At 34.4% G+C, this 18259-nt stretch overlaps 1 protein-coding gene across 3 annotated transcripts in view; it reads right to left on the bottom strand.

Annotated features, from left to right (window-relative positions):
- Positions 1–18259, bottom strand: part of CSMD3 (CUB and Sushi multiple domains 3) — a 1374620-nt gene that overhangs the window by 393112 nt on the left and 963249 nt on the right. For all 3 annotated transcript variants that reach the window (XM_049854130.1, XM_049854131.1, XM_049854132.1), the window contains one exon: positions 8615–8784. In XM_049854130.1, the coding sequence (XP_049710087.1) occupies positions 8615–8784 (170 nt within the window). The remainder of the gene's footprint in view (positions 1–8614; positions 8785–18259) is intronic.

Genomic DNA, 18259 nt, shown 5'->3' with positions numbered 1-18259 from the left:
CCTAGCAGTGGATGCTCAATTGCACTGATGACTAGATATCAGGTAGGAAATGAAGTATCTCAAAACAAATTTTGAGTTATTTTACCTGTTCTTACCTATAAAATCTGTTTAGACTACCTTTTGCATAAGAAATAAGGCTTTAAATTATGCAATACTACTATGCGGCTGCTGTGAACAAATGATGCCCTAGGACAAAATGCACTTCTCGTCCCTGACACCTTGATGTCTTGATGTCAAGTAAGTATCCTGGAACATAGATGTAATTCCAAAGTATGTGTCAGGCCCTGGATTGACAAAAGCAGAAATGACTGAGTTTATCCTGAATTAATCTAAATTGATTTTTATACTACCCAGGAGAAAAAGGGAGTAAAGATAAAAATTAAGATTATTTAGGGAAAAGAATCTTAACAAGCTACATATTTTGGAAATTTGGATTAGTGGCCGCTGAGATGTGTTTCTACTACAATGACATTCACTGAACACTTCCTAGGTGTGAACACTGGGCTTAGTATTTAATAAGCATCATCTAAATTAGTAATTTTGACAATCCTGATGTAACCTAATCCAGTGCCGTCTAGTTGATTCCGACTCATAGTGACCCTATAGGACAGAGTAGAACTGCCCCATAGAGTTTCCAAGGAGCGCCTGGTGGATTTGAACTGCCAACCCTCTGGTTAGCAGCCGTAGCACTTAACCACTACACCACCAGGGTTTCCAATCCTGATATAGGTTTTTTAATATTATTACAGTATTTTAGGTGAGAAAATTAAGGTTTAGAACTGCTAAGCAATATTCCAAAAATTGTGCAACTATTAAGTGGCAGGTCTGGAATTTGAACTTAAGTCTATTATTTTTAAAGTTCATGTTTAATAACAAAATAGATGTGTGGAAAATGAATGATAGTATAATACGTTTACAGGGGTTAGAATAAATTTGCTCAGTTATTTGATTAAGCAGAAATATTTATATCATTAAATGTAACCCTAACTTTCAGAAGCTATGTTTGGACAAAACAGCATGGTAGAGGAGGACAGATTTAAAGGTACCTGAGTCACATAAAAATATAATTTAATTTCCTTAGATTAAAAATTCTAATAAGGGAAATTAAATACAAAGGAAATGTGTTTTTCTAGCTTTACATGGAAAGTAGCTGAAATGTTTCAGAAATTACTATTATTTATTTATTTTTTTCTTTCTAGGAAAGAAAAGATATTTATTTAGTGTCTCTTTTTTTTTTATATATGGTAGGCTATAGTCCTAGCGGTACTGGAGTTAGAGTTAAATACTAAATCAAAAGTCTGTTTCCTGGGCTTATATTCTAGCAGAGGAGACATAAAATAAAGATATAAACTGTATATACATAATAGGACAGGTTTTGATTAACGCTATGCAGAATACATCAGACTACTGGTATGGAGAGAGATGTTGGAGGGGAGGTACTATTTTGTAAAGGAGCAACAGTGGAGGGAGAACTCTGATGACAATTAAGCAGAGACATGAAGCAGATGAGGGACAGAGCCAAAGGGATATCTTGGGGAAGAGCATTCGAACAGAAGAAAGAGCCTGAGTAAAGGCCTTGGGGTTAGAGCATGCTTGGTGTATTTCAGGAACAGCAAGGAGGCCTGAATTTATAGAGAGGGATGAACTAGAAGGAGAGTGGCAGGAGATTAGGCCAGAGAAAATAAAGCTGGATCAGATTATAGGATCATATAAGCTATGGTAAGGACTTTAGATTTTATCGATTATAGTGAGATGAGAAGACATAAAAAGCTTTTGAGCCAAGGAGTAACATGATGTGACTTATTAAAAATAACTTTGGTTGTAGGGCTGAAAATAAGCTACAGGGTGGAAGCAGGGTGATCAGTTGGAAATGATTCAATAATCCAGGTGAGAAATGATAGTGGCTTCAACCAAGTGGGAACTTTACAGGGGTGACAAGTGGTTGATTTTGGATATATTTTGAAGAAAGAGACCACATAGTTTGCTAATGACTAGATGCAAAGTGTAAAAAAAAAAAGAGGAATCAAGGACAATAACAACTCTGTCTTTGAGCAACTGAAAAATAGGGCCTCCACTTATTGAAATGAAGAAAACTAAGGAGAAAAAAGATGCGGTGTGGAGAAAAAAAAAAAAAAAATTAAGAGTTTTGCTTTGGAAATGTGAAGCTTGCAATGCCCATTAGGCATTCAAGTAAAAATAGTGAGTAGACCTTTTATTGGCTGGAGTTTGGAGTTAAACACAGGTCAAACCAGGAAACTTTTTATTGATTGTGTTTCTTTGTTAATGTATTTAAAGGCATAGATGTTTCAATATTTAATATTAAAAATGTAGACATTAAAAGATTTTTAGAAAAATACAGTCTGTATATCTTTTGTATTCCTTAAAGCTGTAGTGTTAGATACAATACAAACCTACCTGTGGGAGGGTCATTAATGTTTCCAAATAAAATAAGTGGCATCCAGGAAAAATATTACCTAGCCCATTCTCTATACCTATGTGCAAACATTAATAGTTCAAAGGTATCCATAGTACAAAAGTTCCCTACATACTAATGGATAGAAGGTTATATATTTGTTCTGTCACTAGAATAAATTATAATGAACTAAGGTTTTTAAAAGTGAATAGGGAGGGAGATTAAAATATTCACTAAGTAAACAAATGGAAAACACGAGGTATTCTTAAATGGTCATCCTATATTTGTTCAATTCGGAATGGATGAGACGAAACTCCCTTTCCACTGTGCACTTCAAGCTACAATCATTATTTTCTTTTCCTTCTTTCCTTTCTTCCTTCCATTTCACTACTAGAACTGTCTCCTTATGGCTAGAAAATGTTCTATCTGTTCAAGGAGAATTTCTTCTTGGCTCCTGTTCAAAATTATTTGTCGTCTCAAAAATTCACAAGGAAGTTTTATATTAAAAGCTACCAATTGAATAAAAACAGGCTTCAAACTAGTTAGTTCCAGTTCGACCCCGTTGAGAATTTGCATTTCCACACCAGGTATACTGAATCAGAATCTACATTTTAATAAGATTTCCAGGTGGTTCTTATGTATACACCTACATTTTAACAGGATCCTCAGGTGATTCTTATGTATAAACAAAAACAAAAAAAACAAACCACTTTCGTTGTGCTAATTCCCACTTCTAGTGACCCTATAGGGCAGAGTAGAACTGCTGCATAGAGTTTCCAAGGAGCACCTGGCGGATTTGAACTGCTGACCTCTTGGTCAGCAGCCATGGCATTTAACCACTACACCACCAGGGCTTCCTTCTTATGTACACCTCTAAATATTATCAGGATCCCCAGGTGATTCTTCTGTATACATCTAATTTTTAAAAAGATCCTCAGGTGATTCTTATGTATACTTCTATTGTTTCAAAAGGTCCCCGGGTGATTCTTATTTATTAAATAAGATTCTCATTCAGTATATCTGGTGTGGAAATGTAAATTCTTAGCAGAGAGTAGAATTGGAATGAACCAGTATGAAACCCTGGGGATACAGCTGATGACTCTTAGTTATCTACCATTGCTGAGGCCAATTTTTATTATTTAGATTATTCATCAGCTACTCCTGAAGGACTACAGTAAAATATTTTGATGTGTTAAACTTTGTCATTCAAACCCTAGAACCAAAAAAAAAAAAAAAAAAAAAATACATATAGATGATCAGCAATTCTGTTGGTCATAAAATAATCTCATTAGTTTTACAAAAATCCATAATCCCAGGCCTAAGCCAATGAAACAAGGTTTCCCAGATTACTGAATGAGAAATTCTGGAAGTGGGGACCAGAAACCAAATTTTTAAAAAAACTACTTAGAGGAATCATATGATCATCTATAATTGGAACTCACTGATGTAAACTTTACAAACAAGCTTATAAATAACTAGTTTATCCCTCATGTGTCTGTAAGTTTGTCATAGTGTGGGGGCTTGCATGCTACTGTGATGCTGGGAGCTATGCCACCAGTATTCAAATACCAGCAGGGTCACCAATGGCAGACAAGTTTCAGCTGAGCTTTCAGACTAAAATAAACTAGGAAGAAGGATCTGGCAGCCTACTTTTGAAAAGAATTATCCAGTGAAAACCTTATGAATAGCAGTGGAACATTGTCCGATTAGTACTGGAAGGTGAGAACCTCAGGATGGAAGATACTGAAAAGACTGGGGAAGAGCTGCCTCCTCAAAGTAGAGTTGACCTTAATGGCATGGATGGAGTCAAGCTTTTGGGACCTTCGTTTGCTGATGTAGCATGACTCAAAATGAGAAGAAACAGCTGCAAACACCCATTAATGATTGAAACATGGAATGTAAAAGTATGAATGTAGGAAAATTGGAATTATCAAAAATGAAATGGAACACATAAAGATCAAGGTCCTAAACATCAGGGAGTTGAAATGGACTGGTATTGGCCATTTTGAATAGGACAATCATATGGTCTACTATGCTGGGAATGACAACTCCAATAGGAATGGTATCACATTACCATCAAAACCAACATTTCAAGATCTATCCTGAAGTACAATATGTCAGTGATAGGATGCTATTCACCTGCTTTCAAGGAAGACCAGTTAATATGATTATTATTCAAATTTATGCACCAACCACTAAGGCCAAATATGAAGACTTTTCCCAAATTTTGCAATCTGAAATTGATTGAACATGCCATCAGGATGCACTAATAATTATTAGTGATTGCAATGCAAAAGTTGGAAAAAAAGAAGTAAGACCTGTAGTCAGAAGATATGGCCTTGTTGATAGAAATGACGCTGGAGATCACATGATAGAATTTTGCAAGACCAATGATTTCTTCCCCTCAAATACATTTTTTTCACCAACATACATGATGACTATGCATGTGGACCTCACCAGATGTAATACACAAGAATCACATCGACTACATCTGTGGAAAGAGACAATGGAAAAGCTCAATATCAGTGAGAACAAGGCCAGGGCTGACTGTGGAATGGACCTTCAGTTGCTCACATGCAAGTTCAAGCTGAAATTGAAGAAAATCAGAACAAGTCCATGAGAGCCAAAATACGAACTTGAGTATATCCCACCTGAATTTAGAGACCACCTCAAGAATAGATTTGATGGGTTGAACATTATTGACCATAGACTAGGTGAATTATGGAATGACATTGAAGACATCATACATGATGAAAGCATGAGGTCATTAAAAAGACACTAAAGAAAGGAAAGACCAAAATGGATGTCAGACGAGACTCTGAAACTTGCTCTTGAACATAGAGTAGCTAAAACAAATAGAAAAATGATGAAGTAAAAAACCTGAACAGATTTCAAAGGGCAGCTTGAGAAGACAAAGTATTATAAAGATATGCACAAAGAACTGGAGATAGAAAACCAAAAGCGAAGAACACACTCACCATATCCCAAGCAGGAAGGACTGAAGAAAAAATTCAAGCCTTGAGTTGCAATACTGAAGGATTCTACGGGGAAAATATTAAACAATGCAGGAAGTATCAAAAGAAGATGGAAGGAACACACAGTCACGATAACAAAAATAATTGGTTAACATTTAACCATTTCAGGAGGTAGCATATGATCAGAAACCAATGGTACTGAAGGAAGATGTCCAAGCTTCACTGAAGGCATTGGCAAAAACAAGTCTCCAGGAACTGACAGAATACCAGTTGAGGTGTTTCAACAAACAGATGCAGCACTGGAAATGCTCACTTGTCTCTGCCAAGAATTTGGAAGACAGCAACCTGGCCAATTGACTGGAAAAATAATAAAAAGAGATCCATATTTATGCCCATTCCCAAGAAAGATGATTCAACTGAATGTGGAAATTATGGAACACTATCACACACAAGTAAAATTTTGCTGAAGATCATTCAAAAGTGGCTGTAACAGTATATCAACAGGGAACTGCCAGAAATTCAAACTGGATTCAGAAGAGAACGTGGAACCAGGGATATTACTGATGATGCCAGATAGGTTCTGGCCGAAAGCAGAAAACACCAAAAAGATGTTTACCTGTGCTTTATTGATTATGCAAAGAGATTTGACTGTGTTGATCTTAACAAATTATAGACAACAACTGAGAAAAACAAGAATTCCAGAACTCTGAATTGTGTTCATTAGAAACCTGTACATAGATCAAGAGGCAGTCGATCAAAAGGAATACTGTATGTTTTTAAGCCAGGAAGGGTGTATGTCAGGGGTGTACCCTTTCACCTTACCTATGAAATCTGTTTGCTGAGCAAATAATCTGAAAAGCTGGGCTTTTCTGAAGAATGGGGCATCAGGATTTGGAGAAAGTCTTATAAGCATCCTGCATTATGCAGATAACAGAATCTTGCTTGCTGAAAGTGAAGAGGGCTTGAAGCACTTATTGATGAAGATCAAAGACCACAGCCTTCAGTATGGATTACACCTCAACATAAAGAAAAAAAAAATCTTCACAACTAGACCAATAAGAAACATCTTGATAAACAGAGAAAAGATTGGCATTGTCAAGGATTTCATTTTACTTGGATCCACAATCAGTACCCATGGAAGCTACAGTCAAGAAATCAAAAGACACATAGGGTTAGGTAAATCTACTGCAAAAAAAAAGAAAAGAAAAACTCTTTAAAGTGTTGAAAAGCAAAGGTGTCACCTTGAAGAATAAGGTGCACCTGTCGCAAGCAATGGTGTTTTCAATATCCTTATATGCACGCGAAGGCTGGACAATGAATAAGGAAGACTGAAGAAGAATTGACACCTTTGAATTGTGGTATTGGCAAAGAATATTGAATATACCATGGACTGCGAAGGAACGAACAATTCTATCTTGGAAGAAGTGCAACCAGAATGCTCCTTAGAAGCAAGGTTGGTGAGGCTGCGTCTCACATAGTTTGGACATGTTATCATGAGGGATCAGTCCCTGAAGAAGGACATCATGCTTGTTGAAGTAGAGGGTCAATGAAAAAGAGGAAGACCCTCAATGAGATGGATTGACACAGTGGCTGCAAGAATGGTCTCAGGTAAAACAATGACTGTAAGGATGGCAGAAGACCAGGCAGTTGTACATAGGGTTGCTATGATTTGAAACTGAGTCGAGGACACCTAAGAACAACAACAACAAAGTAGTTTACAAAGAAGGGGAAGAGAGAGGGCAGGAGATGAGGGGAAGAGGGAGAGAAAGAATGCCAGAAAGCTAGATCCTGGGCTGTGTAGTTCCGCAAAGAAAAGTTATATGTATATACGTACATATATACACAAAACATCAAACACACACATATATTGTTTCTGTCTTTGTTAATATCCAATATAATGTCTATCATATAGTAAATAAAACCAGAAAAAAAAAAAACCTCTTTCTAAATGTTATGTTCATATAAAGATTACAAAAGAATGCCATTTCAAAGAACATAGGGAATCCTACCAGATAAAGAAATAAAATGATTTTAAATTCTGTCAGACAAGGAGCAGTGGGTTCTTCAATGGGCTACATTTTTTTCTTATTGCTTAGCCTCAAGACCTGGTCTAAATGAAGAATAACTAACTCTACTAGATTTAATTAGAAAAGTACTGGGAATGAAGAGGTTCTTATGAACTAACTTGTAGTTAGGCAATTGCCTTTCCATCCTCAGAGGATGTTGAGCTCCAAAGTCTTTGAGAATTAATTATGTGTTATTTGGAGTGTTCTTGTGTCTCCTTGTAAATCCTAACCTCTCTATGTTAATGGGAGTCCTGGTGGTACAGTGTTTAAGAGCTCAACTACTAACCAAGAAGTAGGCAGTTCTTATCCACCGGCCACTCTTTGGAAACCCAAAGGGGTAGCTCTATTCTGTCCTATACGGTAAAACTTAAATCCTTGAGTCTAGCTTTTATATTTGGATTCATGAGCAAATTTATGAATGTTGTAATTTGTTATTTTCTCAGAAGTATATAACATTCATTTCTACCCAAATTAATAAATATATCTACCCACATTAAGTCCAAATTTTTTTTAACTTTTATATTGCTCCACAAACCATCTCTCGTTACGTACTACCATAGTGACAGTGCAGTTGTCAAAGAAATTATTTTAAGAAAAAATATTTTTTAAAGACATTTCTTCCTTATGGTGTGATTTTTAAAAATAAATTAATTACACATTAAATGCTTATTATAAACAACATATAATGACTATATTTTCTTAAATAATTGTGCTGTCAGGTTTATATGTTCATGTCATATGACTTGATTTGTAGTCATACATGCAGATAATTCTTCTTATGTCAATAGAAATAAATAAGCTACTTAAGAGATAGCAAAATAAAAACAAATATTTGCCATATTTCTGAAGGAAATGACCAGTTGAGTGTTCATTATGTTTTATATATAATATTTATTGAACATAAGCTATTTGGAATGAAAGTTTTCTCATTCTGTTGTCACTGAAACATTTACTGTATTATAACAGAAAAATGTAACTTTTAAGAAATAATCATTGGGAATAAAACCATCTTATTTCAATAAAAATAATAACAGAAAAACAGGCATAATTTGAATGTATGAATGGTAAAGTCAACTTATGGTCAAAATATATATATATGTAATGATGTATACTTAATGACTAAAAATGATCAAAATACAAATGTGTCTGAGTTTACCTACCTTGAGAACATCTCCTTGCGCTAAATGAAATGTCCTGGCAGAAATATTGATTCCTTTTCCTGCTTGAACCTGAATACTATAAATACATTCATGGTTGTTTTCATAGTTGAGTGGATAGTTTGGAGAGAGCAAGATCCCTTCATTATTTGTCGCAGATGCACCACATTCAGCTGCAGGTAAAACAGAATATTGAAGTAGAGTTTAATAGAAAGCATTATCATTTTCAAATAATGTATGGAAATGTAAATGCATTTGTTTAGCCTTGAGCCTAACAGGAAAGTAATGTACACAATGGTGTAGGTGACATATCCTCCCCATCTCATACACATATGGGAAGAAAGGACTGCTATTCATGGACTGGACACTTGTATACAGATGGAGGTACACAAGAATTTTTGTTTGTTTGTATTCCTGGATGAAATGACAGCATGAGAAAGGATGAGGGCAAAAAAAATTCAGAAAGTATTTCGAGTGTTCATAGACCTCTAGTACTTTCAAATTTATAATTTAATTAATTAATTAAAGTTATAACTTAATTAATTAAATTTATAATTTAATTATTGTAGAAAAAGTAAAAAGATCAATTTTGTTTTAGAATGATTACAGTTTGATATGTTTCTACTTTTACCTTTCTTGAATTTGAACTAACTGCTATACTGACATTGAAACTCTAAGTTTCCCACTAACCAGTAATTGTAACAGATTGGACATCTTTGGAAATTATGTCAACTTTCCCAGTTTAAAGGACAGAATGAATTAAGGTATTCGTATAATCGGTAGTGCTAACCTCCAGGACTGATTCTGAAAAATTTCAGAAAGTGTCCGACCATTTTAAAAAGATCAGAGGACTTCACAACAAATTTAGTTCAAATTTAATTTTATGTTATTACTTTAAAAAGCTTGTAGCAATATTGCTAAATCAAACAATAAATCCTTATAATTCTAAAATATGTTCCTTATATTTCAGGAATTCAGTGAACTCAGTTTTATCTTATTTAATAACTTGTTTCTTATTACCATACCCTAGTGGGTAAGAAGAGTTATATTTTCCAAAAGCTTAACTAAACAGAAAAGAAAACAAGTTATTATTTTTCCAAAAATATGATTTTATAAATAATGATACATAGAAACAACCTGAGGAAGTATACAAGGTGAAGGATAATGAATTATTTTACCTTTTAAATGCTTAAGCATTAACAAAAATAAGGCAAAAGAAAACTGCCTAATGAGGAAAAGAAAAGGATCAAGATGGAGCAGTCAAAATACCAACATAGTTAAAATAATAATAAAAACTAGTGATATGATGCTGACAGTCAACCACACACATGAAAAAGTATCACATACTAGAGGGTTCTTCCAAGTTGCTTTTAAAGTAAAAAAAAAAAAGCAACAAACAAAAAACAAAGTGAAAACTCACACTCAATATTGATGTAAATTGTTTTTATTTTAATGTTACTTAAACATGATCAAACATAAAATTAGATATGTCCTAATGCTTTTATCTGTGTACAGTTATAATATCAAAGCAAGTTTACAAATACAGAAAGCAAGCTACAACAGTAAATTCAACAATAGCAACATTTATCTAATGTGGTATAAGATTTTGTTTTCTTGAAATCAAATTGCCATTGGCAATGGAGATAAGGAGCCAACTGCTAGAATGCAGGCTTTTGGAGTTTGCTAAGCCTGTAATTACACTATGCTGTGTAATGATTCAATTCTCCCTTCTGAACTGCTGAGAAACGTTTACTCCTAAGGTACAACAGGATGTCATGAGCCTCTCACTTAGTGAGACAGAATCGTTTACATTTTAAATCCACCTTGGTTCTCTCTCACTGTCTTAAGAGAATCCACGGAAGCTTGTGGGGACATAAAGATAAATGTGTCTCGATTATATAGATGATCCAAAAAGCACTTATATTTTTGGAAGTTAGATGATTTAATGCAAAATACTGTATTAAATTGTTTCATAGAACCATGTAGTATTGAGAATATCTTCTTGAATGTGTTTCAAAACACTGATACACTGATGAAGGGTTCAGCTGAGCTTTGGAATTTAGAGACCCAGTTTCAAAATTAAGCTCGATTTTTTTTTCCTAGCTGTATGGATTTGGCAAATTATTTCTTCTCGCTAAACCTCAATGTTCTTACAACAATGGAAATAATCCCTTCCTCAAAAGGATGTTTTGGCTGTGTGTGTGTATATATGTGTGTGTGTCACAGGAAAAAAACAATTGAGATATTTACATTATCTCATTGTCGAGAAATCTACCCAGGTATAGAAAGACACTTATAGCTATAAAGCCAAAATACTCTTCTTAATTTTATAGAATTATTTATGATGTTAAAATTAGCTTTGATAACTTGTGTAAACTGAGTAAAACCCAATGCTACCCTCCCTGCTTCCCCACCAAAAAAAAAAAAAAAACTAATCCAAGAGAGGAATTACTTAAACTACCCTTTAAGATTTACTAATAATTTATTATTAAGGCCTCAACATAAACATTTTTGGGTTTATACTATGTAATTAAAGGAGAATATTTGCCTTTTATATTAAAAATAATCAGCTTTTGACCTAATTCACTATCATAGATGTTTTAAAATGGTCTACTAAGAGAAATAAGGTCAGGACTTAAACAAGAATGAGAAAATTAAGGAAGAAAATCTAGATTAAGTTGGCACCTTCCTCATTAATGAGACTGACTATACAATTTGTGGGGCCCCATGTAAAATGAAAATGCTCTGTTCCTTGTTCAGAACTTATTAAGAATTTCAAGAAAGCAATAGAGGAGCACTAAATCAAGATTGAGGTCTTTCTGATCATTTGCCCTTAAAGACTGTACAGGTTTCATACCCATGAAACCCACCCCACACTTATTCCTTATAAGAACTGTGCAAGGTAAAACTTATTTTCTCCACTGTAATACATGAAACCAAAGTGTTTTCATGTATAACAGAACTTGCCAAAACCAGATATTATGTATTACAGTTGGGATTTACATCCTCATTTTATTGTCTATAATGTTAAAAGAATGAACATGTCATTCTTCTTCAGACCAAAATACATTTTTAATGTCAAAAAAAGACATTATTGTTATTTATCCCAGAAGACAGGTATAAACTGAGATTATCCAAGGAAAACCAGCACATAGTCATTTTTTTCTGTCCACTTTAACTGCTACATACACTACTGAAAGACTTTCTATTAAAAATGAACAAGATTATCATATATATTCCCACTTGTAATTTATAAATCATCCCACATATAATTTATAAATCTATATTCTATTATACATAATTACTAATGTTCAGGATGATTATCTTCTATCAAGGCAAGAACTTGAAACATAGACAATGAAAACCTGTTCAAAATGTTCTACTTATAGACAGGAAAATACATGAATTCACTTTTTCAATATAAGTTTTAATAAAATAGAAAATTCTACTAACAGTAAGTTAAGAAGGAGATTCATTTTACCATAATACCAATCTCCAGGGTCTAAGTGATTAATAAATACTTTATTTTTGAATTTAAAAGATACTAAACACTGACCTCTAGTATTCAATGCAGTACTGAAGAGCTCTATACAAATTCCTTTAGCACTTGAGCTACAGCAGTCTTGCATGCCAAGTGGATTTGAGTAGGGTCTGATATTGAAATGTACAAGTTTTGCACAGTTCAATCACATGCCCAAGTCAAACAATGAATATGCTTTTATCCATGCTCTGTGACAAACTGACACGTTATCTTTTATAAATGCAAATCTAATCTTGGTACTTTCTGCTTAAAATATACTTACCATCAGCAAGTCAAAATTCATGAAATGCCACACAAGGCCATTTATAATGTGACCTCAGACTGTCTTTCCAGCTATAATTTACCATGCTCTTCTTGGACATTGCAATTCAGTCATCCTGAGCTACCTCCCCTTTGCCACTGTTTCCTACTCTAAGCCTTTGTACATGCTGTTTTCTCTACGTGTAAGCACCACCTCTGGCCAAAAAATGTGATTTCAGAAGAAAATGACTTGACATAGAATTACGGTGCCATGGTTCTTTCAGCATCAGGTGGCTGTGATGATGAATGAAATAAAATAATGTCACATTGGAGGATCAGGGATAATTCTCACAAATAACACTCATGGTCACATATTTATGTATGCCCCAAAATGACACCATAACTACAATGTTTTCGTTGAAAGATTTCAGTGTATATGACATGAATGTCACGGTAAGTGTCCACAAAACACACCTTAAAATGAGAAGAGGTAAGTATTGGCAAACTGTGACTGAATACTCTTAAGAGATGTTAAAATTAACTCATAAGAGGAACCAGAAACAGAACAGCTATCCGTAAGAGAGGATAAGGACATTGGTTAGTTAATCCTAGGAAGATACACTTGTATAAAAGAACATTAACTCTGTGGTAAAGATGAGATTGAGTGAAGGAAGTCCTAGAAATACAACCGGCAATAGCATACTGAAAATCAGTCACCACCTGAAGGCCATACTGGCATTTACAGACATTATGTAGCTCTCACTGAACAAATGTAAATTAATGACTCACTAGATCAGGGCAATGCAAGGTTGTCAGACAGGGGCTGTAAAGAATAGCACACATATGATGTAACGTATGAGTGTGAAAAGTTACCATAATAAAAATGCACCTATAAGGTCAAACAATTAATATAATTGTTTCACAGAGTGCCTTGGCTGAGGATGCATCCTAAGATATTTGAAGAGGCTGGAGGCAGTTAATAGAACACTCTAGCTCCATAAAGCAAATTCAGTAATTCATTTGAAAGATATTTATTAAATCTTTATTATACGCTGAACAAGGGTAGTATAGTGTTGAAACCCTCATAGAACTTACATTCTAGTAGAAAAGACAGATGTTTACTATATATGATCATTCAAAAAGTGTATACAGTATGCATTTATATAACTGGAAGCGCTGATCTGTTCTGGGCAGTGAGGGAGGGCTTCTCTGAAGAACTGAAATTTGAAAACGGATTAGTAAATTAAGGATGATGGGGGAAGGTGGTGGTAGGGTAAGTGTCTTAGTCATCTAGTGCTGCTGTAACAGAAATACCACAAGTTGATGGCTTTAACAAAGAGAAATTTATTCTCTCACAGTCTAGTAGGCAACAAGTCCAAATTCAGGGCATCAGCTTCAGGGGGAGGATTTCTCGCTCTTTCAACTCTGGAGAAAGGTTCTTGTCATCAATCTTTCCCTGGTCCCAGAGCTTCTTAGAGCAGGGACCCTGCATCCAAAAGATGTGCTATTCTCTCCTGGCTTTTGCGTCTTGGTGGTAGGAGGTCCCTGTGTCTCTCTGCTCACTTCTCTCTTTTATATCTCAAAAGAGATTGACTTAAAACAATCCAATCTTGTAGATTGAGTCCTGCCTTATTAACATAATTGCCCCTAACCCACCTCATTAATTATGTTACAGATGTAGAATTTACAACAAATAGGAAAATCACATCAGATGACAAAATGATGGACAATCACACAATACTGGAAATCATGGACTAACCAAGTTGACACATAGTTTGAGTGGACACAATTCAATTCATGACAGTAACCTTATTCCAAACACAGGCAACACCTCTAAAAACTTTCAGTTTATAGGTTTTGGTAACTGAAAGACCCATTATGGGAAAGGATTTTTTTTGTGTAAGGTAGAGCTCGAGGCAGGTCTATCATGATAAGGCTTTCTTCTGGTGTTTATTTCTGGTATGCTGGGTGCAAATGTTTGTTTGGGGGTGTTTGTATGAATGGGGATGTCACTAGGTTTGAGCTTCTTGTTCTTTTGGCGTGGGGATGCTTTTGTTTTTAAGGCTTGGAAAGTTGGTGCAGAAGATGAGAAATAGAGGATATGATGAAAAATAAAGAAGCGTGAATGAGCTTATTTCATAAATTTTCTTTTGAGATTTTGGGTCAGAAAATTCTTGCTTCACTGCCCAGCTGTTGCAGTGCTGTCTGCAAATGAGGTAAGCACACTTCTTCCTCCCTCAGCCATAAGCCTAGCATGTTTTTCCCTTCTTGTTTTGGTCTGGAGTTCACTTTCATGTTCTAAATAACTGCTATTACTAACTGATAAAGCCTAAGTTTAGTAATATTGATTTCCTACAAAATAGGCAATACTAAGCTATCAATACCTGATATTGTCTCCTCTTTCTGATTTGAACTAGGAAGTCATCTTAAAATCACATAGTTTAATAATAAGAAAGCATTATGTAACTTAGCACAGGGTTAGGTAAATAATTTTGGAGAATGGGTCTTCAGTGCTTTTAATAACATACAAATATTTTTCGGTACAATCACCACCAGTCAACATATTGTATATTATTAAGCCTTTCTTTTATGAAAAAAACAAAAAACAAACCCTACGCATATAAAATACTTTTCATTTAAACATGCAGATTAAGAAATCTATTCCTGTTACCAATGTGAAACTCTTTGCTGAGTATGAAAATACTATGTTGATAAATACGGCCCGAGTTGGATTGGAGTGAGGGAGATATGTGTACTGGAATCTGGTGATAAGAGTCACTGCTACAGTGAGGAATTCAGTAGAGCAGGGATGCCCATTGAATTTCAATTTTTTCTTACTTACTGAAAAGCAGGCCAGTCCCTGCATCATTAATCTCCATTACTGGGCTAAGAAAATCTGGTAGCATCTATTGTGTATATACAGTCATATATTTATAGGTAAGCAGGTAAAATGCTTTTCATCAATTTGGCTAGGAAATTTGAAAAATGCCTCTGATCATTGAGGTTTGTAGTTATTTTTAAGGATCTGCATTGCAATTGAATTTTTCTTTGATGCTATTTTGATAGCATAAGCAGTTATTTAAAAAAATTGTGTTTTGTAAAAGCAGTTAAAAGAAACTTGACTTGGATTATTTAAAAAATTTAGAAAGTTTGCAAAAGTAACATGATATGCTAAATTAAATCAGGTGTAGCATTAAGAGGAAATATATTTTCTAGATGTTTATTACTAGGGAAAATAATATTATATGATTGTGGCGATATAGGGATGTGGGACATTAAAACAGCTAAATGCAAATCAACAATTTCTTTTTTTTTTAAATCATATATGTGATTTATCCACTTTTGGTTGTGTTTCTTTTAGTCAGATAATGAAGTACACTGTGTTCCAAATATAGTTTCTACCTCTTTTCACCAAATGAAGGCACCATTTATTGCAAAAGTCATCGTTATTTTATGCATCTCTAATATTTAAGAAAGCAAAAATGCTACCAATAAACTGTGATAGCCATTCATTGTGAGATACATACCAGTTGCAGAGGTGTTAAAATGTTTATTTTCTTAAAGGACATCTAGCAAGTTGTGAAACAGTAAAATGTAATAATAATACTGAGTTTTTTTAGGAAAACTCCTTAAATGCCTTCACAATTCAGCAATATTAATAATACATTTGTTCCTCAGAGAGTTTTTGTCAAAAATAATCTTTCTTTTTCAAATAGATGCTTAAATAATGCTTATATTCTTGGAAGAGGTGAAAATTAGAGACTAGAGAGGTATATTAATTTCCTTACGCCACTATTAAGTATATGAAAATCCATAAGTATTACTTTTATAAAGTCCAGTTTTTCCTTTCCTTTGTTCTTTTTAGCTAACAGTGGTACTTAGCTGACTTTCTCCTTCCAGCCTTTACAATTACCATGTCGTATGTATCCAAGTGCAAAAAACAAAACAAAAAACAAACCTCTTGCTGTCAAGTCAATTCTGACTTACAGCGACCTTATAGGACAGAGTAGAACTACCCCATAGAGTTTCCAAAGAGTGCAACTAGTGCTTATTAAAATTACTTACAATTCAAGGGATTTTAAAAAAAAAAAGTTTTTTGGAAGAATTTAATTTGGAATAGGTTATTTTTATCCTTACAAATTTTAATATATTTGTTACATTCATTTTTTACTATGCCAATCATTGATATATTTGTGGCTAATTGTCGTCATAATCAAAGAGCCTAAGTTGCTTTTTTTTTTTTTAAATTAAATATACAATTTCCTGTATGGAGGATGTCCTGAAACCTGACATTGTCCTTTCATCCTTCCATAAACAGCTATTGAGGATATACGGTTCTTATTTACTTATTAAAAATAATATTATTAACAATAATAACTATGGACATACCAGGTACTATGTTAGGTCTTGGGGTTAAGGTCACTGGCCACATATAAGATGTACTCTAGAAGAAAGAGACACACATGTAGCCTGGTATATGCAGTAATGTGTAATCTGTAGCATGATACAATTTGTGAAATGGGCTGGGATGGCAAAAATGAGGGAGTAGCTTATTTTAAAGGAGCAATGAAAAAATATCAGGGAGGGTTTCATGGAATAGGTTATCCTTGATTTGAGTCAATGCAATGCTAAAGACAAAATGAAAAGGTCCCATACAGAGGAAACTGCTTGAATGAAAGCATGGACAGGTGAACAAGACTGATGTGTTTGAGAGACTAGTTCATATACCATTTTAAGAAATTTGGACTTTATCCTTAGGCACTGGAGACCTATTAAAGAGTTTTAAGAAAGAAGAACATATGATTAGATTTGGGAAATCCATTTGGGTATCTCTATGGGGAATGGGGAATAGAGAGTAGCCTTGGATTCCTGGAGGGAGAAAAACCAATAGAAAAATTTTATAGTATTTCATACCAAAGATGGTGAAAACATGAAATAAAGTGATGAGAGGAGAGGAAATGGGGACATAAAAGTTCTAGATCTTGGAGCTTAGTCAGATGTGGGAGAATGAGAGAGAAGAAAAATTAGAGTAAAGATACAGCTTTGAGTATGTTGATGAACTTATTTTTGTTTGAGATGATTTTAAGGTCCCTGTGGGATATCATTCATTGTCAAAAGAGCATTTCAAGATCTATCCTGAAGTACAACACTGTCACTGATAGGATAATATCCATACACCTATAAGGAAGGTCAGTTAATACGACTATTATTCAAATTTATGCACCAACCACTAAGGCCAAAGATGAAGAAATCAAAGATTTCTTTCAGCTTCTGCAATCTGAAATCCATCGAATATGCAATCAAGACGCATTGATAATTACTGGTGATTGGAATGCAAAAGTTGGAAAATATGGCCTTGATGATAGAAACAATGCCAGAGATCAAATGATAAAATTTTGCAAGACCAACAACTTCTTCATTGTAAATACCTTTTTTCACCAACATAAATGGCAACTATATATATGGACCTCACCAGATGACATACACAAGAATCAAATCTACTACATCTGTGTAAAGAGATGATGAAAAAGCTCAATAACATCAGTTAGAACAAGGCCAGGATCTGACTGTGGAATAGACCATCAATTGCTCATATGCAAGTCCAAGATGAAACTGAAGAAAATCAGAACAAGTCCTCGAGAGCCAAAATATGACCTCGAGTATATCCCACCTCAATTTAGAGACCATTTCAAGAATAGATTTGACACATTAAACAATAGTGACTGAAGACCAGAGGAGCTGTGGAATGACATTAAGGACATCATAAATGAAGAAAGCAATAGGTCATTGAAAAGACAGGAAAGAAAGAAAAGGCCAAGATGGATGCCAGAGGAGACTCTGAAACTTGCTCTTGAATGTCGAGCAGC

This window comes from Elephas maximus, chromosome 15 (assembly GCF_024166365.1).
Source record: "Elephas maximus indicus isolate mEleMax1 chromosome 15, mEleMax1 primary haplotype, whole genome shotgun sequence".
Classification (NCBI taxonomy): domain Eukaryota; kingdom Metazoa; phylum Chordata; class Mammalia; order Proboscidea; family Elephantidae; genus Elephas; species Elephas maximus.
The sequence above is the reverse complement of the archived record's forward strand: the minus strand, read 5'-3'. Positions and strand labels throughout refer to the sequence as shown.